Source organism: Schistocerca serialis, chromosome 1 (genome assembly GCF_023864345.2).
Source record: "Schistocerca serialis cubense isolate TAMUIC-IGC-003099 chromosome 1, iqSchSeri2.2, whole genome shotgun sequence".
Classification (NCBI taxonomy): domain Eukaryota; kingdom Metazoa; phylum Arthropoda; class Insecta; order Orthoptera; family Acrididae; genus Schistocerca; species Schistocerca serialis.
Genome location: NC_064638.1, coordinates 1,145,897,393 through 1,145,924,033, shown reverse-complemented (window position 1 = coordinate 1,145,924,033; position 26,641 = coordinate 1,145,897,393). Strand labels below are relative to the sequence as shown.

General features: G+C 44.8%; 1 protein-coding gene across 2 annotated transcripts in view; it reads right to left on the bottom strand.

The window, feature by feature from the left end:
- Positions 1-2,349: 2,349 nt before the first annotated feature.
- The window catches only part of LOC126417694 (uncharacterized), a 540,342-nt gene continuing 516,050 nt past the window's right edge, over positions 2,350-26,641 (bottom strand). For both annotated transcript variants that reach the window (XM_050085139.1, XM_050085140.1), the window contains 2 exons: positions 16,677-16,728; positions 2,350-5,008 (listed from right to left, as the gene is read on the bottom strand). In XM_050085139.1, the coding sequence (XP_049941096.1) occupies positions 4,550-5,008; positions 16,677-16,728 (511 nt within the window). In that variant the 3' untranslated portion in view covers positions 2,350-4,549. The remainder of the gene's footprint in view (positions 5,009-16,676; positions 16,729-26,641) is intronic.

The window sequence follows — 26,641 nt, the reverse complement described above, 5'->3', positions numbered from 1 at the left end:
ACCAGTCATCTTCATGGTGAGTAGCAATCTATTCTTTTCCTAATATTGTTGCTAAAAATTTTTGCAACACTGCACACATCTGTTACCAATGTATCATTTATTCCATCTGTCCCCTTCATGCCTAGTTCTATCAGACTCCTCCTCCACTATAACCCATACACTCTTTATTTTCTTATCTGATGTGATTATCTTTGTCTCACATGTATTTGCTCTGATGTCCATATTACTATATTTAATATTACGCAGTACTTCTTGTGTTTTGCTACAGCATCAACTTCACAGCTGTTTCTGATTGACAGATACAATCTCACTTTTCAAGCATTGTTTTTTATTTTTTTGTCCAAGCACTGAGCCTCCTAGCACACCACTAACAACTGATACGTAATTTGTTTGATGGTTATTTACCATAACCACCTGAATTCTGGTAGTCGAGTATGATCTAATTACTGCTAGTTCATTACTGATGACACCACAGTGCTGAGACTCACTCTCTCTCTCTCTCTCTCTCTCTCTCTCTCTCTCTCTCTCTCTCTCTATCACTCACTCTCATAAATGAGGAAATCATGTGACACAGTGTCAAATGCTTTGTTCAGATCCCGTAGTAAAGCACAAGTGAAAGAATTGTTTTCAAAATGAAGAATATCTGTAACAAGAATTTCTACTGCATTTACTGTAGATAAACCTTTCCTAAAACTAAAGAGTAAATGAGATTGCGATCCTCAAAATACCTGCAAAGTTGTAATTTTTATACAACATTCCATTACCCTGAATATTGTGCTTCACTGAATACTGTCTTTGTGAATGCTACACTACCCACACCATCAGTGAAAGTACTACAACCAGTTCATGATATTTAAGGAGGTATTTACTTTACAACAGAGCCTGTTTTGGACAAATTTGTGCCACCTGTCATAACATGTATTCAGTGTGTCTTAGATATACACTTAGTTGGTTTTGCAGTGTCTTCCAGGTTGAATATGAAACAAGACCATAAATATGACTAAGTGTATTCTCATTAACTAAAAAAATTATCAAAGAACTTTAGCAAGTAAATTAAAGGCAGTATGTGGACAAATTGAATTCAGTAACTCATTTCCAGAATGACTACTGGAATATTTACAGTACTCAGAATTTGTTCACGAGTTTATGTACATATCTTTAAATTCATTACTTTGGAGCTTACACTTCATTGTAACATATTCATCATCTAATGTTCCATACAAACAATGGAAACTCCAGATTGTAATATCAAAAATATAGGGAAACAATAGATTGCTTCTCAGTGTAAAGATCAATACGGTGAGTTGCAGCCAGCTCAATGGAAAGACACTTGCACGTCAGTTTTGGCCGAAGTCTTCATCAGAAAAGGAAGCACGTACACACAAATTGATTCACACAAGCAGCACACCTCACACACACATGACCACCAACTCTGACAGCTCGGAGGAATGCAACTCAACTGCATTCAAGCCTGACTTGTGGGAGATGGCAGTCATGTGTGCATAAGGTGTGCTTGCTTGTGTGAATGAATGTGTGAGCTTTCTTTTCTGATTAAAGCTTTGGCCAAGAGCTGATGTGCAAGAGTGTTTTCATTGTGCCTGCCTGCGACTCAGCTTGTCACCTTCCCGGTGAGTAGCAATCTATCTTTTTCTTATATTGTTGATGATCAATACATCCAGTTACAAAGTTTTTTCATGTATTTTCCTCTTGAAAGTCCGCACATTTTCAATGCCAAAATACATTATTCATCTTCACTTTCTTCATCATTATGAACTGTTGTGTACATAATCTGTTGCATATTCAACAAATCTACAATGGCAATTAGCATCACCAACACTGTGCCTTTAAACAGCTGTACACTTGTCTCTTCATATAGAATACATATTACTGTTACCATAATCATTATTTCACTGCTGCTAGGTATTCTCCAGCTCTCAGTGTAGGTGAGTATTTGCAGCATCAACTGGACATTCAGCTTAAGAAATCTGAGTGAGAGTACCACTGACAGTTTTTTGCACAAATGCTCTCAATAAAAGTATCACCTGAAGCTATTATTGCTGCAACTGCTTTGCCATATACTGTGCCAGCCTGAATTACAAGTACTTAACACAAAATAGTGTCTTCTTTTTTATTCTTTCTCGTGTTTCGGAGCCACACTCTTCCTGAGATCAACCTTGAAAGCAAACAACACATTAGTCAAACAATTTTAACTTACTTTTGAAGGAGAGGTTTGTTGCAGTGTGCCCCTCATAAAGCTTGGGTGTTGATCAGGTAACAATAAACTACTGCAACTTGGGGCAGTGATGACAACAAAAGGTATATGAAAACAAAAATTGAAAAACAATCAAATAAAATTTATTTAAAGATTTTTTATTAATAATCAAGCTGACAATAATAATAAGGAACCATGTCTCAAGCATTGTTTTGCTCAAATCAGTTTTATCGCCAGTTGACAAAAGTAGCTGAATAAAAGTATATATACAGAAATACATTTGTATATGTTGCCACAAAGAAGATAAAGCATCTGTCTTCCAATACTTCCAATGCATGATAACTTAACATGTAACAACTGACACTAATTACAAAACACACTAAGGCCCAGCAACAGTCCACAGCTGGCCTCGAACAGTCATCTGTACACAGTCACACTGTACAATTAAAAATCACTTTTTTTTAAAATATACGTCTCACTCTATAAGACACTAGCATATTTTTACATTGATTAAGACTGTTAGTGATTTTCGTTATTGTTACTGTTGAATTTTCATTGTCAAATAAAACTGTGCACATGGTAAATAATGTCACACATTTCTTAATAATCGTGAATAAGTACTGCACTGCTTCGGAGAATGGTTCTTAGGAGTTTTCAGAGGCATAATGAGAAGTCATTTTTCAGTTACTGTAACTTACAGTGTTTGCTCAATCAAAAATTACAAATTTCTACTCTTTTGAAAGCAAGTATTTCGCATTAAAGACATTAAATCACATTTTGTGGAGCTCAATAAAGCAACCATAAGCAGCACTGTATAAGGCAAATCTCACTTGGAAAAACTATGGTTAGAAAGTGTCAAACAATCATAATTAATTACAAGAAACCTCTTCTATGTGCTCCACCAGACAGAGTAGTATGTGGCAGATAGAAATTATATTTTTTTTAATTTTTTTTATTTTACTTCTAAAAGTACGCATTAGAATTACAATGTGATATGCCGCAAAACTTTTGTGTCCTATAAACAGTAGAAAATTTAAGATTTATATTGTATTAGGTGTCGTTAGTTGCATTAACTGCAGTAAGTAATCAATTCTGCTTCTGTAACTTCTTGCTTCAACAACATTTTGGTGAATTAAAGTTTAACATTTCTTGAGCAGTTAGTGCTTACACGGTAGAAGAAAACGAATTATCCTAACTCAATTATACAAAATGTACCACTAACAATATACTATATGGAGGGCGGGATTTACACTGTTCGACACTACAATATTTACACGAGAACCATTAAAAAATTAATTATCTTATTAGCACAGCCATAGTGACATGCCCTCCATAAATATACAATAGTGTTTCAAGTTAGCATAATTGTGGGGCAAAAGCATGTACTAATTTTTTAAACTCTGTATGAGGGTTCAATGCAAATCTCACTCCATTCCAGTTACATTGCAACTACTGTTGTTCTGAAATGAAATCTGAGCTGACAGAATATCATCTTTGAAGTCATGTGGTTTCTACATTCAGACCACATTTCAGTAAAATTCATTCAACACCACCAAAGCTATGTTATTTTCTTCAGCAAAAATCCATAAACATGAAAACTTAATATCCAAAATACACAACACTTACTCAACCCATAAAACAGTGGACATTTTTAGCAGTTGATAGATTCAACAGAGAGACTATTACACATCTACTAACAGCCAGTTTCTCGAAGTGAACGCAGCAATACTCTTTCAAACACGTAATACACTCCTTTCGTGTACATTTCCGAGACATTAATTTCTGCATCTCACTAATTTACATAAAATGCCTAGTATAAAACAGTCTTCTTTCCTGTCTCCAAACCAATCACTTCATACATAATGGCAGCACCACAGTCCTTCCTTAAATAACTGTTTAAACAGAAACTGAGATTCTATTATGTGCACACACCTGCGTGTCCACACACACACACACACACACACACACACTCTCTCTCTCTCTCTCTCTCTCTCTCTCTCTCTTTCAGAGCAAAGAAAGGCAGACAGAAGATACCCACAAGTTTTGCAGTACGTATGGTATGGGATATCTACTAGTGTGAGTGCTCCATTTCTTAGCAACCAGGTTCCCTGCCGTTTCAACAGTACAGTAATACTTGGAAAACTTGACATTACATATATTAACTAAAACAATCAAAGTAACGAGCATCTTCAGATTTACACAAACAGTGGAGCAGTATCACTGCAAGCTGACAGGCTGAGGAGAACTGCAATAAGCATAAAGTCTTTGCCCTTTTTGCCAGCTCCCAGCTGACTAGTGTGTGGGAACAAGAATACCACAGTGGGGTTTAGGATACAATTACGGGAGAGTGCCATTCAGTGCCTTTCCCTGCAGCTGTTGCTGAGGTTGCTGCTGTGGCTGCACTGACGACTGTTGTTGCAACTGCTGATGTTGCTGCAGCTGCTGCTGCTGCTGTTGGAGTTGTTGTTGTTGCAATTGCTGCTGCTGCTGCTGTTGCTGTTGTTGCTGCTGCTGCTGCTGTTGCTGTTGCTGCTGCTGCTGCTGTTGCTGCTGCTGGTGTAGCTGCTGCTGCTGTTGTAGCTGCTGCTGCTGCTGCTGCTGAGACGGAGGTTGTTGCTGTTGCTGGCCCTGATTATTTAGGCCCAACTGCGCCAGGGCTTCCTGAGAGGCGTGCGCTTTCAGGATCGTGTTTTCCGTCTCGAGCTGACAGATTCGGTCCATGAGCTCTGCGATACGTTCCTTCAGTACTTCGACTTCCTCCCTCACTGCGAACATGAGGTGGCTTTTCACGAGATCCTGTAAAGTAAAAAAAGGCAGTGTTACAAAAAGAGTCACAGCTCACCACTGCGTGTGACAAACACTACATTTGACTCTACAATTAATGAAACGTTAAAAAAATAGTAAAATCTTTAATAACACGAGAGGCACCGAACGAATTAGTCATCAGCGAAACACTCGACACTCGATTTTGAAGGCACGTGTGACAAATATTAGGTACACAGGTAAATGTCAAAGTAAGAATAGAAAATATCATATTTGGCGGTAAATATTGAGCTACAAATGCGGTCACTCATTTTCTCCCAAGAGAGAAATGTTTTACCAGTTTGCCAGATAAGCATCCACAATGACAGCAGCAACAACCTGCACGATCGAATGTAGCGAATGTTAAATACCAATAAGTCTCCATTTTGATGAGATAGAGACGGGAGCAGCTTCGATTCGACGAATGGCTCGTCTCCCTAGGCGGAATGAACAGTGAGTGTGTGTGTGTGTGTGTGTGTGTGTGTGTGTGTGTGAGAGAGAGAGAGAGAGAGAGAGAGAGAGAGAGAAGCGGCCAGCGCCACAGACAGAGTCAAGGGGCGAGGAGGAGAGCGCACCTCTGTGTCTGGGACGATGACGTAGCAGGGCCTGGGCTGACCGCGCTGGTGCACCTCGTACAGTAGTGACTCGGAAGACCGGCGAGCCAGCGTCCTGCTGGAGGCGGAAGGCGCGTTGCGCTGAAGCATCTCGGCCGGCTGACTGACTGGCTAACTAACTGCGGGCCGCGTCCGCCGCTCGCACATATATGCGCAGCCGTATCGGCCCCCCCCCCCCCCCCTCCCTCGAGCGGCGACAAACAATACGCTCGCAGCTGGCGGAGAAGGCGGCCGGATGGTGCTGCTGATAAGGCGACACTCGCACTCCACTCCACCCGCCACCATATATTACACTCGCGCCGCTGGCGCCTCGCCTCAGCGCTTCCCATACGTTCCTTTGTTTATTCGTCGTACCTCGGACAAGTTGCAAAGTTTCACAGGAGGTATATTCGTAACAAGTTTCGGCCACGTTCGGACTACTTTTGTCATCGTCAGCGAGTTCGTAATACATCTATTACGAACGTCCGACGGATACGGCTTCGGAAAAGAATCTGTAACCAAACAGATAAAACGTGTGTATGTCACGGGTACGCAGTAAGCGGAGGAAGGAAAAGTGTACCTCAAAGATGCTTCATTACCGTCCTAAACTCAGTTGGATGCTACCCACCTGCCAATTATTTGGTTCGGTTCTTGGATTTCACTCGCGACTGTATCGCTTGGTCAATTCCCGCCTTAACACTTGTGTCGATAAACCTAACTACCGAAGCATCAATCAGTGTGACAGGCGTCACTCAAAGGACGTAATTTCATAAGAGAACGCAGCATCTTAGAAACTGTGCACGAACATAAATGACGCGAACTGATATACTCGTGAAAAAAGTGTCGGACAAATCGATGCCTTACAACGAGTGTCTTCAAAACCCGGCGGCAGTAATAACCAGCCGGACGCAGAGGCCGAGCGGTTCTAGGCTCTTCAGTCTGGAACCGAGCGACCGCTACGGTCGCAGGTTCGAATCCTGCCCTCGGCCATGGATGTGTGTAATGTCCTTAGGTTAGTTAGGTTTAAGTAGTTCTAAGTTCAAGGGGACTGATGACCTCAGACGTTAAGTCCCATAGTGCTCAGAGCCATTTGAAGTAATAACCATGTGACAAAGTTCTTGATTATACAAGCCAGATTAACAACAAATTAGGAGAGTTACGGAATGTGTTCTCAGCTACTTCCTTATGCTGAAATTACTTCAATTTTTACTTTTAGATTCGCCTGAACACGAAAAAGTTAAATTGTACAATCATTCCCACTAAATCACCTGCTGACAAAACAATTGTAAAAATGACCGACGTACAGCTCATAAACACAGTGAAAACAGTCACATCGCGCCACATCTTTTTATAGAAAAAGGTATTCGTTTCTTTGGCAATATCTCCTCCCCCCCCCCCCCCCCCCACACACACACACACACACGAGCGCGCGCGCTCTAAGAGGAAAAACGCGAGAACCGGTCATAGCTGACACGAGCACACCTTGCAACAGACGATAGGACAGGGGACGGAATGAGGTGCCAACACTTATGACGGTCAGCGTGAAGCTCGCCTTGCTATCAGCTGGGCAACTCGCTGACCTTCAGAGCCAAACAAATACAGAAAAAGCGCAAGCGCTCCGCTGTTGCCACGCTTCCGTCCGCAAGCCGCGTGCACACCGCTGACAGCCAGCGGGTAAATAAATACCGGCACAGGCACAAAATACAGACTGTCTTACGGTGCGTGGACATATTCAACCGCTGCCAGTCATCGCCACACACTGCCGCCCTAGCATCAATAAAGACACGTCAAGAGAAACAAAAAATGCGATCGCCCGACGCTTCTGCTACAAACAATTATGTTCTGTCACTACGAGCGACGCGACAGGAGGTGCCCTTCCGTCGGGTCTCCATCTACCACGATCACTAGTGATTTATCTGCAGTAGTAAAACTTCCCGTCTACAACTCCACTGAACTTACTGAACTTTTAAGACTGCAGGCGGGAACTGTCACTCTGGTCACAAACGTGAAAGACAGACGCAAATCTAGTGGTTTCGGGAAACCAAGAGCGAGTGACAGTGGGCTATACCACGAGCCTAACAGTCCAGTGTGGCACCGTTTGTACCCAAGTATGTAAATGAGGGCATGTTTGGGGAAAGGAAAACCTTTCTGCGGAGCGGTGGCAGTCATTTGAAGGTGGCTCGTACAGTGCAGAATGCTAATCTTGCATCCGAAATGTATTGTCTTGACGGGTAATCCCACAGGATATAAAACCAGCGAACAAACAACGAACCTGAAAGAGATCGACGCAGCTCGAGTAACCATCAACAGCTACTTTCTAACTCTCCGCAGGTAAATGGCAGCAGTTTTGGAAAGGCATCATGTGGTTAAGTTTTGTACACACGTACTCTAAAATAGAGATTAATCCAATTACCTAAGTCCTTGCTTGCTATCGTTTGACCAAAAGCCAAATACCTATTTGAAGTAATATACGTTAATACGCACAGTACTTACATGGTAATATTCCAAAAATAGAAATTCCCTTTCTCGATGTGGATGTGGAAATGTGTAGTGTCAGTTAAGTGATTTCGGCACAGCAGAATGCAACACGTGGACACGCTACAGCATATTTTTCAGTGTAAATCTGAAGTAGTGTAATGGAGATTGAAGCTTTGACAATGCCAACCATTCGTGATAGAGAAAAGTCAAAAAGTCATCCAAGAGACGCCGGCCGAAGAACCCGAGACAGAAGCCAACAGACACTTTGTGTGTATGCGCACTTTACTGACGAATAAGGAAAGACCGTACGACAACGCAGCATCTTGTATCTTGGGGAAGACGGCAGGGTAAGTACTGCTTGTGCTAATGTAAGACTCTTGTGACCCCTCTGGCAACAGCTTTGTGCGGTCTGTGCACAAATGCTGCGTTTCACAAATAAATAACATCGATGGGTGGCAGAACAGACATCTCTGTTTTGTTTTACAAAATTTTTATTCCGTTTTACCCTGTCGAGCTGCGGCACTAATCTTGTAAGCGCACTGCATTTTAAGTAATCTTAATAAATTTTACGATTAATTTTGAATAAATCGTCAAGCGTAGTATTTACTAAGTGCAACAAATATTACCGTAACTTTCTGCAGACGACTGACAGCGAGCACGGACACGGGGGTCACGTTTCTACTGTAGTTTCCACATTTTTCACGCCTTCCTGGAGCGAAGTGAAAAGTGCTCTCGCAATTTCATTGGAACGGAACATGTTTCCTCGTTATTTCTCAGCTTCGCTCTGCATGCGGACTTGCCCCGAGCAAACGTAGCAGCTGTTAAATGACACCAGCGCGTGCACGGGATCTGCTTCAATTCCGTCCCCAAAATCATTTAACTAACGAGAATTTCCGTGACGGAACAAAATAAGATCAGGGTTTAACGCCCCTTCGCCACAGAAATCATTACAGTGAGAGGAGCGCCATATCGGATTGGGCAAGGGCGTGGAATGATATGTCCCGTAGCCTTTTCAAAGCAGTCATCCCAGCATTCGCGTTAACTACGGAAAAGCTGAGTCTGAACGGCTGGACAGGGATTTTAAATCAGCTACACGCAAATGCCAGTCTAGTGCCTTCAACCGCCGCGGCTGTCGACTTAACAGAGAATCAGACACTGACTCTACAAGCTGCAGCCCGTGTCGGCGGCGGCGGCGGCGGCGGCGGCGGCTGCCCTCTCGGATCGCACGTCATTTAAACAGTCACTGATCTCTTCTCGGAGACTGTCATCGTGAAAACAAGTCTGTGTCAACCGTTTACCATTGCGCAGCGTTTAACTTAATTTCACACGGCTGGACACTTCGTCGACGTTCTGCCTCGCCCTCTAGGGGATCTCGGCAGGGCCGTCGCTATTCTGGATTTCGAGGCCCCTCTCACCGAAAAGAGTTTGTGCGCTCTCACCTACAGCGACTGGAAGGCGGAAATCGTAACGGAGGGCAACATCGACACCACACGCACAATTCCCAGCTTCCAGAGGCGCACAACAGCGCGCCACTTTATTGTGCAAGCACGAATGGAGCGGCGTGTTTTGTACCCGACACCCCGGCAAAGGTATTACGGCTCTCATTGTGCAGAGACAGTAAATATGTTTACCACCGGAGCTTATTGTCCCTGCACTCGAGGCTCAACTTCTCCGCGAGAAGAAACCTTCCGAGAACGCAAAGACGGGGGAAATGCGATATGCTGCCCAGAGGCCACTGTATCCCGCTGAACGGATCGGATATTTATGTACAGCGCAAAATGGCAACAACTCGATAAAACACCTCGAACCACACTATTAACAACGCGGAGAAAGCCTGATACGTCACGAGTCCCTTTTTTAAATACAACGCTGTTTATTTATTTTTTCTTTTCTTGTTTCAGCACGAAAATTCGATTTTACCCGAAAAAATCGCCATTTTCAAAGATTTTGAACATACTATACCAGCTTTATACTCATTCCTCAAGGTCGTCATCGGTGTACATCAATCATTTGAACAACCGAATATGTGCAAGTACATACTTCTGGACTGAAATGGAACGAAGCAGACCCTTTTCCCCTCCCTTCTGTTTCACCTGACGGCACTGTCAGCGGTCAGCCCTGCACTGTAAAGCGTCTGGAAGCGAACTGAGAGTTGTCAGATCTGCCACGGACGTGGGCTGTTAACGGTGCGGCATGAACCAAACTAGCGAAAACAGGAATATGACCAGTAACACACAGAAGAAAAAAATCTGGGCGCCTCTGCCTTTTAGTTTGTGTAATACAGTCAGCTTCCCCCCGATTCCAAATGTGTAGTTGCCACGTCACTCTATGGCTCACGTATCATCATAGGTGCATGCAGGTAATCCATCATTGCTTCAGGGGCATCGACAGAAAAAATAAGGATGTCAACGAGCGCAATCACGAAAATCAGTTTGCGCAATTGTTCCTCAAACACTCATTTGTCATGTCATCACACACACACACACACACACACACACACACACACACGCGCGCGCGCGCGCGCGCGCTACATAATCTCTTGACAGTGTAAACCCCATCAATAACTAAGAGCAAACCCCTTCTTTAAGACTTGAAAACGTGACGCAGCCTTGTGATTTACGGGAGCTTTAGCCCAAAGCTGCGAGGTGAGAACGTTTCACTGAAATCAGTGATACACTCAATTAGAACAATTTTTTACCTGCAATGTTTCATTTTCTTTTCTAAGAAGTGAAATTTTTCATAGGTCGACTTCTCGCTAAGCATGCAGGCATCACAAGAACAAGTGAACGCTCCTGACATATCATGAAAAATTAAATACACTTAAACAATATTTCCGACACGGTCAATGCTTTAATTTTATTCATCTACCGTGACAGTCATGCAAACGTATTTCGAGGAAAGAATTTACCAATGTTAAGGGCTTTTGAGATTCTTCGGAAAGGAAGATATTGTATCTCAGTATTTGTTAATATCTACTCGGAAAATTCGCGAAATTGGCCGAAAATGTGCTCAGTGTGAACGTAACACTGCCGAAAGAGCACACGTTCTGTTCTTGCGCGCTTCTTTTATTTTCCAGAGCGTCTGGAAAAGCACGGTGTGGGAAATCTTGCTTCTCGCATTTGGCCAATCTCCCCCTCCCCTTCCCCAAACACCTGAGACAGCTGTAGTAGTGTACAGAAACGCATAATTCGATTGAGAAACATTATCAGTTCCAATGTTTCTGCTGACAAATTCGCGAGCACAGAGAAAAAACTAGTTGCCCCTATCCCTACCGTCACCTGTTGAAAACCTTTTTTCGATGTCTGCAAATGTTAGTGTAATATCAAGGAACAAGACACGAGAAAGTCACAGCAGTAACTGTAACGAGAAATTCTTAGAAGAGGAGGCAAAAAAGGATCGGTGCTACCGAGAAGGGGTCAATTAATTCGCCTGCTCTGCCAACACAGTATTTTTCTGGTTAATCGAATGGAAAGAACGATTCTCGGCAATAGACGGAGAGGAAGACCTAGACTGCCGGCCGCAGTGGCCGAGCGGTTCTAGGTGATTCAGTCTGGAACCGCGAGACCGCTACGGTCGCAGGTTCGAATCCTGCCTCGGGAATGGATGTGTGTGATGTCCTTAGGTTGGTTAGGTTTAAGTGGATCTAAGTTCTAGGGGATGGGCAAGGCAATAAGAAAAGGCAAACCTACGTTTCTAGCATTTGTAGACTTAGAGAAAGCTTTTGACAACGTTAACTGGAATACTCTCTTTCAAATTCTGAAGGTGGCAGGGGTAAAATACCGGAAGCGAAAGGCTATTTACAATTTGTACAGAAACCAGATGGCAGTTGAGTCGAGGGGCATGAAAGGGAAGCAGTGGTTGGGAAAGGAGGGAGACAGGTTTGTAGCCGCTCCCCGATGTTATTCAATCTGTATATTGAGCAAGCAGCAAAGGAAACAAAAGAAAAATTCGGAGTAGGTATTAAAATTCATGGAGAAGAAGTAAAAACTTTGAGGTTCGCCGATGACATTGTAATTCTGTCAGAGACAGCAAAGGACTTGGAAGAGCAGTTGAACGGAATGGACAGTGTCTTGAAAGGAGGATATAAGATGAACATCAACAAAAGCAAAACGAGGATAATGGAATGTAGTCAAATTAAATCGGGTGATGCTGAGGGGATTAGATTAGGAAATGAGACACTTAAAGTAGTAAAGGAGTTTTGCTATTTAGGGAGTAAAATAACTGATGATGGTCGAAGTAGAGAGGATATAAAATGTAGACTGGCAATGGCAAGGAAATCGTTTCTGAAAAAGAGAAAATTGTCAACATCGAGTATAGATTTAAGCGTCAGGAAGTCGTTTCTGAAAGTATTTGTATGGAGTGTAGCCATGTATGGAAGTGAAACATGGACGATAAATAGTTTGGACAAGAAGAGAATAGAAGCTTTTGAAATGTGGTGCTACAGAAGAATGCTGAAGATAAGGTGGGTAGATCACGTAACTAATGAGGAGGTATTGAATAGGATTGGGGAGAAGAGAAGTTTGTGGCACAACTTGACTAGAAGGAGGGATCGGTTGGTAGGACATGTTTTGAGGCATCAAGGGATCACAAATTTAGCATTGGAGGGCAGCGTGGAGGGTAAAAATCGTAGAGGGAGACCAAGAGATGAATACACTAAGCAGATTCAGAAGGATGTAGGTTGCAGTAGGTACTGGGAGATGAAGAAACTTGCACAGGATAGAGTAGCATGGAGAGCTGCATCAAACCAGTCTCAGGACTGAAGACCACAACAACAACAACAACATATATTTGACACATTTGTGACGCTGCAGGTAGTAGAGTTAGTTAAGATCATAGGAGTTAAATACTAATATGTGTAAGAATAGCTGCCCATTGTAATTAGAGTATAGCTGTAGCTCACAAGCCACTGCATTGTAATTAGCTGCAAATTGTATCTAACATACTTAGAAAGTAAGACCCATTAATCATATAAGGAAGTGGGTTATGTTGTATAATCATTATTGATGGTTAATAAAGAAATTTAAAAAAAAAAGTGCTAGGGGACTGATGACCTCAGACGTTCAGTCCCATAGTGCTCAGAGCCATATGAACCTTTGAAGATCTAGACTGCAACACTCCGGGCAGATCGGATACGGTGCAGGCGAAATGAGTAGACTAACAGAGGGCAAAGAGGAGTGGAGGTGTGCTACTGCCAACGAATCTTGAGATCGTTACTAGGCGACAGTAATGACCGCAGTGTTTACATTAAATGTCAGAATCTGAACACTCCTAGAGTGCAGGAGCGGTAAGTAACTTCGGAGTGGTAACTTTGAACCTTGACAGTACTAGACTACGATGAGGAGAAATATTAAAGAGAAGTGTACGTCAAGCATTTACTGTCGACTCAAAACGGCTGGAGTTTTCAATACAGCGTATCGCACGACGATAGTTGTGACTGGGAGATCTAGACAGTTATTGTGAGGCCGTGTTTTTTTTCTCGCCGGCGCCGTCTGCCCGCAGGTGAACCGAGCCGGCCTGGGCTGGTGTACGCTCCACTCCACCCCACTCACTGCCAGACAGCCCCCGCCACCCCACCCCCCTCGTCCGGTCCGCCGCCTGCAACATCGATCGCGCTGCGGCAAGGCGGTCGGCCCGCGGCCCTTCCACCACGGCAAGGCCACGCCGTCTGCCAGACTTCTGTCGTCCCGCAGTGGATTCACTTTTGCTTCTCCGCACTTCTCCACCGGCGCGCACGAGGACATAGCTCACCCCCACCGTATCAGTCGTGGCGTGCTTCGTGTTCACGTACGGTTAGCAGCGACGGGCAGAACAACTTGTGTCGGGTTATCGTGTTATAACTCGCTGTCCACACCCACTTCCGGAACAATAAAGCAAAAAGGGTACAAATTTTACACCAATTACTAAAGCAAGAGGTACATTATTTGGTTTTGTTATTTTCAATACGCACGTTGCGTTACTATACAGGGTGTTACAAAAAGGTACGGCCAAACTTTCAGGAAACATTCCTCACACACAAAGAAAGAAAATATGCTATGTGGACATGTGTCCGGAAACGCTTACTTTCCATGTTAGAGCTCATTTTATTACTTCTCTTCAAATCACATTAATCATGGAATGGAAACACACAGCAACAGAACGTACCAGCGTGACTTCAAACACTTTGTTACAGGAAATGTTCAAAATGTCCTCCGTTAGCGAGGATACATGCATCCACCCTCCGTCGCACGGAATCCCTGATGCGCTGATGCAGCCCTGGAGAATGGCGTATTGTATCACAGCCGTCGACAATACGAGCACGAAGAGTCTCTACATTTGGTACCGGAGTTGCGTAGACAAAGAGCTTTCAAATGCCCCCATAAATGAAAGTCAAGAGGGTTGAGGTCAGGAGAGCGTGGAGGCCACGGAATTGGTCCGCAGCTACCAATCCATCGGTCACCGAATCTGTTGTTGAAAAGCGTACGAACACTTCGACTGAAATGTGCAGGAGCGCCATCGTGCATGAACCACATGTTGTGTCGTACTTGTAAAGGCACATGTTCTAGCAGCACAGGTACAGTATCCCGTATGAAATCATGATAACGTGCTCCATTGAGCGTAAGTGAAAGAACATACTGACGAAACTAAAATGAGCTCTAACATGGATGTTAAGCGTTTCCGGACACATGTCCACATAACATCTTTTCTTTATTTGTGTGTGAGGAATGTTTCCTGAAAGTTTGGCCGTACCTTTTTGTAACACCCTGTATATCGAGAAAAATTAAGCGCAGCCCGTGGCCATTAAACTGAACGACTTTACATTAAAGCAACCCTCGACGCGAAGGTCCGTTTGAACAAAGCAGTTGGCAGGCCCTGCTCTTACCTTCTTTCGACTTGGTTCACACAGCCAGTTACGGTGTTGGGTGGGGTGGGTGGTGGGGGCTCAGGGCTGAAGTTAAATGTGGACGCCAAACCACGGTGAAACTCAGCATTTTTCACATTAATAAACCATTGCCTTAGGTAAAACGACCAGATTTTAAGAAAAGTAGGAGAAATAATTTGAAGATCGAACTACAGCCCTCTGGGTTTGTGGTCTGACACACAGTCACTCTGACACTGAGCCACAAGACTGAAGCACATGACAAACCAGTGAAAGGTGTAAGCCAACCGTGCACGCCTCAGAGCTTCAGAGTACCAGGATACCGCGGAGAGAACTAATTCTGTGGCCCACTATCTAACGGAGATACAAAATATTTTAACTAGGTACAGTTTGAATTGAAACTAAAAAATAAAACATTCGATCATCCTTACAATGACCATGCGTCAGAAGATGCAATGGTAGCTCATTCTTCTGTCGCTTCTTCGCACAACACCATAATTATGAATGAAGAGCACAATACTGTGTATTTTCTAGGAGATTAATTTATTTCTTTAGCCAGTTTTCGATTCACAAGACCATCAACATAATGTAGCCTTGTAGGCTGAAAACCTGTAAACAAAATAAATTAATCCCATAGAACACAAAAAGATTGTGCTTTTCATTTACAACAAGTTTCGGCGATGCAAAAACTGATCTTTAACAACAGTCCGTTCTAATGTTTGCTTTACAGACTCCAGTTAATTTAATAGTTCGCAGTGCAGCCTCTGGTATAAAGAAATAAATGAAAAAAACATAAATAATTTCCGCTTTGCGTTGCCACTCATTCTCTGCTGTACATCTGCTGACTTAACTGTAAGTCACTAGCCAGAAAAACTGACTGTATTAGGACTCAAAGTCTGCATTTCGTGAAGGAAAAGAAAGAGGCTTTTTACATGTTAACGAAAAATTCTCTGGCTTTCGCAGAACGATGTCTTGCGCGAAGCGTCGTCGAGGATGCAAATCGCCGAAATGAATTCAAACCTGAAGTAGATGCTCAGCGAGTTTCTTAAAGCAGCGAAGCCGTTTTCCCCCGTTTTCGCATTCATTCGTTTCCCGGCAGGTACAGTACATCTCAAAACATGCAAATGCAGATGTCCCTTTTCCTCGTTATATCCATTCACGTACGTTGTACGAACGTTGCTACAACATCCCGCCGCTGCCAAGGCTGAAAATATTAATCGAGTCGTTACACAACGATACTCTGGAAGTAGTGTGATCCGGCGCAGCCGCTTCCTGCCATCAAATGATATCAATCAGACGACGAACAGGGAGCTTTCCCCAGAAATACACGCCAACTGTACCTTAGTGAGTGACCCGTCTCCCCCACTCTGCAGACTCGGTCGGCTTCGCTGGTTCTGTAACGCGCATGTAGTCACCGGTCCCTATCACAAGATACGATCGGCTCAGTTGTATAGTCTGACGGCTGATCACGGCGTGTGAGGAGCCACAACAAGGTTTTATATTACACGAAGCTGACAACCCTACTGCTAAATTCCAAGGCACGGCAGTACCAAGCAGAGTGTGTGCCTGCAGCTGACATTACATTTTGAGAAAACTGCTTTCCTTCCCCATCGCTAGCCAGTAAGCGGCGTCCGGCTCCTTCTCTGCCCTAACCCGCAGGCACCCACTGCACTCGGCCCGGCCACAGCAGCAAACACGTTATTCTCATAGGGCGGGTGCAATGATGACAACTTACCATTGCTTGTTCAATCTTGTTATCGATGGCAACTGCGCTGGTACCGGAGGCACTGTGAACATAAAGAAGAAAAATTATGTTAGGTACACATACATCTGACAAAACTGCAAACATCAATACTTTTTAAAAAATATAACTGTGATTACTTGATAATTTAATTCGTTATAAAGCAATGACAAAAATGCTGCGCGGGAAAGTTGGCAACCTTACTGATCAGAAGCTCTGGTACGTTGGAAAAGTGGCTGATATCAGAGTAAAGGTCTTAATTAGCCAGTTCTGTAGGATGCATTAATCATCACGAAAGGAGCGTCTTGACTGCATATCCGAGGAGAAAATTCCTATGCTGCGATACTATGTGCTCGGATATAATATCTATAATCACGAGTCCTTTATCCATTTCAGAGCATTAATTTGTGGCGCCAGCACCTTTTAACCTTCAACACTGTCGCTAAGTGCGAGAAGAACTGCATTCCGCCTGAAGATTACTCGAACGTTTCATAACAGAAACAGCAGAGTAGACACCGGAAACTGCGAAAGACATGTTACAACACCAACCAGTCTGCGCCTTATATTGTCATCGGACTTAACGGTCCACAACACAAGTACAGACAAACCTCCACCACTGTGCGACAGATTCAAAACAAAAATCTCTCTTTACTTACGAACGTTTCCAATTACTTAAGTAACAAGTCAGTAAAACATTTATTCGTGCGCACATAAATGGAACTGCGGCGTTGATGTAAGTATTTCTTGTGACAATACTGTACATCCTAGTCTTTCAATCGAATGAACACAAAAACTAGTCATAAAGAGCTAAAAATTGGCATTATCATCTCCGGAAAATCACAACAAGCCCAAGTCAAAATTCTATTGAGACTTTACTGTCGTACAAAGTAGCTTAAAGAAAGTAGCACTGGGCAAAAGAGAAAGACGTGTTCCTGATAACGCAAGAAGCCGAAATTCACAAAGGACCCCCCCCCCCCCCCGTAGCTTAGTGATAGTAGTACCGAGCAACAGAAAGACGGTGTCTCTGATAATGCAAGAAAGCGAAATTTACAAAGCACCTCCGTCCGTTTACTGTAATTTTTTTCCGCTCTACATACACACATACTTTTGCACTAATGTGTACACCTCCACCGAAAATCGCATCGCCAAAGAGAACACGAGCGGGCGGTTTATCCGTAGAAGGGCGGTTTTCTCCTGCAACCGGCTGCGGCAGTGGCAACTGATCGATACGGCCCTCTGTGGTAGCCAAGGTCTGCACTAAAATATCCTCCCTCCTCCTATTCATTTTTTCGTTACTCTCTCTTCAAGGAGAAGTGTGTCGTTAACTCTTTGCTGAGACGATAGATACATTATATACATATACTGGTGTAAGAGAGTAAACGCAGGAATAGTTGCGCAACTTCACAGAGTCTTCCATGTACGGATGGAGGACTTTCGGGATACGACTTTACAGTGTTGACGTATTCCCACCTCATTACGTAATGGATATATTTAAAGCCCCTGAAAACACGGAAAAACAGGCGATAATAGTAAACAGCTTGGCACGGTGGAAGATAGGTCAGAGTTGGAAGTCTCGTAGCGACGGAGCACTGTGGCTGATTTGACGAATGGAAGGAGTAATCGGTCGGGGCTCTACAGTTGCCTGTGACAGTTTACGACAGTCACAGAATGTCGAAATGAGGATGGCGGGGCGGGGATTTGAACCTGTGTCCTCCCAGGGCCTGGACGGGAGGCCGCGCTACGGCTCACGGCGACTGCAGAGACTCGAGCTGAGGTGATCGGGCGGAGCCGCGGGCTGCGCGTCGTAACGGCCGCCCCAATGACCCACATGCGGACGGCGCTCTCTCAGATCGCAACACGCGGCTCGGCACCGCACACCACGGCAAGCACCGAGCCGCTGCCTCAGCTCCCAAATTTCAGCGATTGGCGGGCCAAAAACAGAAAACTTCTTCAAAAGAAACGAGTGGTCCTTTCGAGTGGCTGCACATACATTTCACTTTTTTTTCGTTTTATTTTTCGCGAAACTTCATAATATTACGTAGAAAGTAAGAATACGGGCAGCGCAATGACCCCACTTTGGTAGGGATGTCGTTTCCCGTAGAGCGATTCCTATAACCTCGGGCCAAACCATTTCTGGGAGCCGGCCGGTGTGGCCGAGCGGTTCTAGGCGCTTCAGTCTGGAACCGCGCGACCGCTACGGTCGCAGGTTCGAATCCTGCCTCGGGCATGTATGTGTGTGATGTCCTTAGGTTCGTTAGGTTTAAGTAGTTCTATGTCTAGGGGACTGATGACCTCAGATGTTAAGTCCCATAGTGCTCAGAGCCATTTGACCCATTTCTGGGACGTGAGGGAGCAGCTCGCGACCCCTGAAATACAGCAAGTTTTACGTTAAACACTTGCACGCCGTCCAGCATCCGAGAACGAGTACTAGTCTGCTCGATAAAGGCATATGAACGACGTCGCTGTTTGATGATCTGGAAAAAATAAGGTGTAACACTCGGACGTGGCTTGAAGCCCGCAGCTCCTACATGTCCAGTTTCGGAGAAAATTTCTACAGCTGCTTCAACCGCCATTCACAATACTTCGTGACAGTTTCACCTCGTGCAGATAAATCTTGTCAGGACGAGCGAGAGACTGCTCGCAGACCGACGCACGTGAAGCACAGGGTTGGCGCGCATTCGCTACCTTACGCGGCGCGGGCCTACTCTGGAGGGCTGGCTGCCCTCAGGGCGAGGCCAAGCGGCCCTGCCAGGCCCAAGGGCGGTCGGATCGGCGTTTCTGGGTCGCGTGGCGTGGCTGACACAACGGGGCGGCCGACCACCGGCTCCGCACAAACTCGGAACTGTCTGCTGCAGGGAGCCAGCCTGGTCAGTCTGTGGCTGCGTCTTACGCCGACTCTACCGCGGGGAATTACGGCAGGGTAAACGCCGAGCTGCACCGCGGTCCGGAGTTCGACAACGGCACGGCCCCCCTGTGACCGGGTGGCTCAGTCGGTTCAGAGGTCGCACCAAGGACAGGGTACGCCGGCTCCGACATGACAGGCGCGTTCACTATGAGAGCTTCTCCTTTAAATACACGTAGTTACTGTGCCGGAATACCAGACTTCGCGGTTAGATTTGATCCTACAGGATACAGCAACGGCGACTTCCTCCTTCGACATATTAACTAACTGGCCCACGCATTTTATGAAATGGTGCAACATGGGTGCTACTTTTTTCCTATGTGAAGGGTATGATAGCTACTGTACATATTAATCTAGCTAGGGCAGGAACTTGAAATACTTTCCCTGATGCTCGACCAGCTGCTCTACTAACACTGACTTAAAGAATAGGGATGTATAAAGTACCTACAAAAAGCCCTATTGGAACAAGAAAACTCACAGATTAATGGTAGTAATATTAATACTTTCAAGAGTTGTTTAAAACTGAAGTAAGTACATGCGGTGTGCTTAATTACTTCGAGATTTTTAATGAACAGGTGCGTAACAAACAACGAAACTTGTTATCGTGTGCTATTTGAAATTCACAGTACGATACTAAAGGAAAATCCAGGAAGTCAGTTTGATGGCTAAGGAATTCAATCCCAGTCTGACTACACTGGTAGGAATACTAAACGTTCCCGGGACCTACAGGACCATGAGTGAACATACAAAGTCATGTAACGGGTTACGTACTTTTTCACCTCACTCAGTTATCAACCTAAATTTTGCTCTCGACACTCGAGCCTCACTAGGTACAACCAGGTCTAATCGCAAGACGCCTTTTGTCAAAAAGACAACTGCCTCGACTACTAATAGAAAGGGAACGGAGGATGAGGTTTAATGTGTAACAGAGACACGACGAAACGTGGAACCTTTCACCCGTCCAAGTTGTTCGTCGAGGTAAAAGTATGGCCAAGTGCCAGGAGCAGAAAATCACTCAACCGATCTCGAATCGAACTCAGGACTTGTAATCTGTTTCGGATTTCCCACCCCCCTCCCTCCGAACCTCCAATTAACAGTTACAACTTTGTATAAATAATATTCAGTTAGCTGAAAGTGTTCCAAAGTTGCGACTGCTTAAGAAGTGTACGTAATTCACTAAAAACATCAACATCTGATGCCATACACTACGCGAAAAATCACTCAGCTACTGTGAAGTAGAATAAAACACTGGGGAAAATTTTACTCCATGGGTAATAGGTAGACTTGTGGTACCTGTAAGACGTTTTCAGGCAGTAGTGTCCTTGAAAGCCAGACACGGCGTAAAGATTGCCTTTAGAACTGCCTCACGGCAGAACTGTAAGAAAATTGCTCTTTGCCGCCTTGGCTAGCTGTAACGGATGTTTGGAAATGCTAATTCTCTACAACACAAGAGAATACTACGAGCAGGCCGCGAGCGCGACGTGGCAAAACGCGCAGAACTCGGCGGAGGGGAGCGAAATGGCGGGCGCGGTGGGAGTCTCTCGCCAAATATGGAGCGGCCAGTTTTCGCGAGCGTCAAGCCGTGGCCGACGCTGCCGCTTCAGAATACAATCCAGCGATTAAATCACGTTGACATTAGGTTCAATGCTAGGCTTAATTCTCACGACATTTCACTTAGGAGGCTATTTCTTCTTGGGAAGTCACGACAGTTAAGGAGACACGGTAATGATACAAGTACCAAGGATTGTGCCATATTACGAAGGAGAGAAATTAGCACTTCAAATTTCGCCAATAGCTTTGGTTTCTACGAAACTATTTTGAAATTGTTTCAGTATGCAATCCTTGTCGAGAAAATTACGAAGTTGTATGGCCACAAAACAACAATCCCGAAATAAGGTAATTATGAATGGCACAATCCAAACTCAGTTGGGCAGTCAGCGAATCTCAGGCGGTGGCGAATCTAAGAATTCTTTTCTTGAAGACTTTGTGGTCATGCTTATCAATAACTTTCAGTACTTTTCCGGATTTTTTTTCTTTTTTTATCATACACACGACCGTTCAGCCACTCAACAGGATCACATAACAATGCTTCTTAAAGGTCCAAAATGAAATTTTGTTTAACCTAAAACATCAACGATTTCTTAATGGAACACACGTTACAGGAAACACAAAAAGAGAAGTGAATATCGGTGGGCACTGATTTCTGTCGAACTGCAGCCGGTAAGTATCTCAAGGATAACTGACGAGCAGTGGGCAGATTGTCAGGGTGCTGACAGTCAGTATTATCACAACACTGCGGGAGAGCAAATGCCAAGCTAGAGGGCGCGAAAACGCAGGCGGGTGTGTCGCAACGGCGCACTGCGATGCACAATATCGACCGCCCCGCCGGCACCTGTCTTCTCTTGCTGCTGCTGCCAAAGCGCCCCGGCAGGGCTGCGCCCAACACACACACACACACACACAGTACGTGACTGCGTGCGGCTCGAAAAGCCACTTCTTCCTTCCGGCGACAGTAACGCTAAAATTTTCGGAAGAAATTAAGATGCCACAGAAATTGTTTTCGGAATCCTCAATGCAACTGTGGGTGAGACACGAGTGTCTCTCCGTTGAAAAACCTGGAAACCTCCGCTTACAGCTGCGATTCGTGCTCCTCTAAAATTTCATATAACGTGTGCTGCATCAGAGTTCTCGTTGCCTTATTCCAATATACGTGCTTCCCCTCCATGTCGATACCGATAAAAAACCAAGGACCAAATTATAAGTGTACAAATACCCTAATAGCAAGTAGCTGTCATCTACGGAAGTTAATTATTGAAACTGTTTATATATATTCGAGAATTTGACTGCTGCAATTGACTCTGCTATGCAAGTAGAATACTGCTACATGACAATTCGAAAAAGGGTCAAATAAAAAACAGAGGTGAAGCTTTAACTGTACATATGATGTAACTGGCGTCCGCCCGCCACCATGTTGTTCCAGCTGCCTGCCAGCGAGTGCTACGTATGTGCAAAACGTAGCGCTCATTTCGAGAGCGACTCCGGGAATTTGTGTGTTGTTGTTGTTGTTGGCACAAACAATGCAGATACTGAAGAGACGGGAAGCTGAACACAGGAGGAAGCGACCTCCGCTTTCTCCGCGAGTGGCGCAGCTCTGGAAAAGTCCGCGGGACAGCGCTGCGGGCAGCCATGGCGGGCGCCACGGCCGACACAAAGAACACGGTGTGCGCTGGCGCCTTAGCGGCGACGGAAAGCGTGTCTCTAGCCACACGGCTATTGCCTTTTGTACTTACTTAGGAAAAAAGTGGTCAATGTACTTCATGACGACTTCCCGCAGCAGGTCCTGCTTCATGACGACGGAAGGGTAGTCGACGTTGTTAATAACCTTGGCCTTCATTGTTGGAAAGCAATGTTACCGATAAGACGAAGCAACGCCGTCAATGGCGAACGCAGAGGCGTTAACTGTCAAGGGACGCACGCGCGCTAAACACCGCAGCTACGACGGCGGGCAAGCGACTGACGCTCTAGCTGCGACTGCTAGTTGAGCAGGCGGCCGCGGCGGCGCCACGAGAGCGCTACGTCACTGCCGTGACGTCACCGCGCCCCGCGAGTCGTCACCGACCAGCGCAGCCCGGCCGCGCAGCAGACAGCTCGGAAAGTTCTTCACTTCGACAACCCGCCTCTCGGCTTCCGCAAAACGCACAGCTTGAGCGAGCGCGAGCTTACGGCTGCAGACGATTCGCAACTGCCTTCTCGGCCGATTCCAACACTTACCAGTTCGAAAATGATCCTTACTGCCCTTTCTTACAATCAGAGAGGCACTATCGGAACAAAATTTTCAGACCAGTACACTAGCGACGAATCTAGCAATAACCCTCAATTATTCCTGCTCTAGTGAGATAGCTGTTTACAGCATTCAACATCTTTATTTCCGCCGCCCCGCACGCGCGCCCCCCCCCCCCCACACACACACACACACACACACACACACACACACTACGATGAGCCACCAGTAACGTAGTTTTTCGCTCATGCCGCCGTGGTGTCACACCATTGCACACATTCATTAACACTACACCTCATCCAACTGCTTGGCACAGGATTCACAGAACCAGTTTCAGGATATTTCTCGACCGATCCGCTCTCCGCCAGCAAGTACGACAAATCAACACCAAAATATTTCCGCCGGCCGAAGTGGCCGCGCGGTTCTGGCGCTGCAGTCTGGAGCCGCGAGACCGCTACGGTCGCAGGTTCGAATCCTGCCTCGGGCATGGATGTGTATGATGTCCTTAGGTTAGTTAGGTTTAACTAGTTCTAAGTTCTAGGGGACTAATGACCTCAGCAGTTGAGTCCCATAGTGCTCAGAGCCATTTGAACCAAAATATTTTCAGATTTCTGTTGTTTTATTACGATGGTCGTTTCTCCCTATGTAGTCCGTATAAACAAAATATTTTCGCATTCGGAGTAGAAAATTAGTTCGTGATTGAAATTCTATTAAAAGATTTCCCCGCAAAGAAAAATATCTTTGTTTTCATGACTGCCAACCTCGTCTCGTGTATCGTATTCGCGACACACTATTCCATATTTCGCGGTAATACAGAACGAGCCGCCCTTCTTTGAACCTTCTCCATGTCCTCCGTCAATCCTATCAGGTAGGAATTCTGCACCGTTACACTCCAGAACAGGGCAGACAAGCATAGTGTAGCCAGTCTCTCTAGTAGATTTGTTGCATCTTGTAAGTGTTCCGTCAGTGAAACGCATTCTGTACTTCGCCTTACCCACAAAGTTTTCTATGTAATGCTTCCAATTTAAGTTGTTCGTAACTGTAATAGGTAATTGGTTTAACCGAAGACCTTTAAACGAGTATTATCATCGTGTAACCGAAATTTACCGGATTCCTTTTAGCACTCGCGTGGAGCACCTCACACTTTATTGTTCAGGGCCAATTGCCACTTCCTGACTATATAATTTTATAATACGTATTGATCATCTGATGGCTTTACTAGACGGTAAAGGACAGCATACGTACATCGTCTCTTCACAATGCATTACAGACCGTTTAAAGAGTTTATTAACAGGAAAGGTACTGTAACACTTCCTTGGGGAACGCCGGATAGCAGTTCTGTTTTATTCAGTTACATCGTGCCACTTTCATCACAAAATTCAAACGTTCAGTGATTAGACCGTAAGAGCCGATTCTAGTGGATGAACATGTAGAGCTACTCTAGCTTGCGAGTCGAGAATCTATAACTGGGACAAACAAGTACGTATACAGCTGGATACGACCACTCTTCCAAAAGTGGCGGGGAACGTCAAAACATACGACCGGCATTATAACGTAAGTATTTCCAGTGGCACACAATAGGGGCTCTGTGAACGCGTTGCGTGAAAGAGCTGCAGATTGAACTGCGTTATATTTTGCCTCACAAGTAACAATTTTTAAGCAGCCCACTGTGATGTGTGTGTCAGGGAGTGAATTCTTATTTAAGTTAAAATTGCGCAGTGGTGTGATCTCTGCCCGCCCACTACTCCCGGACCTTAGTTGTCCTTGGAGGCGCGCGCTGCTCGGGACGCGACCAGAACGAGAACGAGCGAGGCGCCCGCTGTGTTATTCTCTTCATTATCGCCTTCTCTTCTCACCGGGTAAATAACTCGCCCCTGTCCACGCCAGAGAAAACATCTTGCACGTGCCGTGCAGCTCCTGATACAACAACTGCTGCAGCACGAACTTATCAGTGCCTGCGTTGCCTATAATTAGTACGGAGAACGGTGACGCAACATCAGGTTTCTGTAGACTCCAGCTCGAAACTGAAGACAATTTGATTAACGCTCGTCACCGGCCAGCCTAACACCATTCGATGTATCCCATATGATGTTCATCACTTATTTTCATAAACTGTTAAGTGAACCTGGCAGGCTCGCCATTAGCAAATGGTTCAAATGGCTCTGAGCACTATGCGACTTAACTTCTGAGGTCATCAGTCGCCTAGAACTTAGAACTAATTAAACCTAACTAACCTAAGGACAACACACACATCCATGCCCGAGGCAGGATTCGAACCTGCGACCGTAGCGGTCACGCGGTTCCAGACTGAAGCGCCTTTAACCGCACGGCCACACCGGCCGGCTCGCCATTAACAACCCGCCTTAATTTCTAACGTAGAGACGCCGAGAAAAGTCATAAAACTTCAACGATTGAAGCGTCAAATCTCAGCGTTAGTATTTTTTCCCACTTTTCACTACAGAGTACGTAATTCTCGAGTCATCTCTACAAAAATCGAAATGTGCTTCAATGTGACATCGTTCTTTGAAATGACTGTCCTCTACGTTCTGCATGTCTTACAGCATGCCAGTCGTCATAAGCAAATTAAATTCATACGCATTCTAAGTGACAACTATTTTCGTAAGTACAAACTTGGTATATAATCAAAAAAGCTGCTAACTGAGTTCTAAGAAGGCAATTGTCATTTCTAGCTTTTACGCAATACATTTAAGTACAACTGTCACGTAAGGTATCAATGTAAATTTCGAGCAGTTCCTGTCGCTGTTCTTGATTATACTGGAAAGAATGGAGAGTCGTAAGTCTAACGATTTCGGTTTTTATTCTTCTTTTATATTTTGTTTACCACAACACAGCAGTATTTTCAATTTAATTTCCACTAATAAATTACACACAGGTTATATTAAGTATACGGATGTCACGTATCAGATAACATCATCACTTAAAAAGAAGACTCGCTGCTAGATAATACTCTGTGACAGACCTCATCTCATCAGTATTTAGCAGTGCAGTAGAAAAACACTGATATGGAGTCGAAGCTATAATAATCTATTTAGTTTCAGTATTTACGCTTTTTCCGTCAAATTAGAACTTTATTACAGCACGAATAATATCTTGCGTCGGACTTCTTTCGCAACTAACGATGTTGCGTTATTTAAGTGTGAAAGTTCGAAGTTGAGTACAGCAACGCCAAATTCACGCTCGTGCGAGTTGGCCATTGTTGCTGTACGCATCCTCGTTATTTACAGAGCGAAACAACGCAACCACGCACGTCAGCGC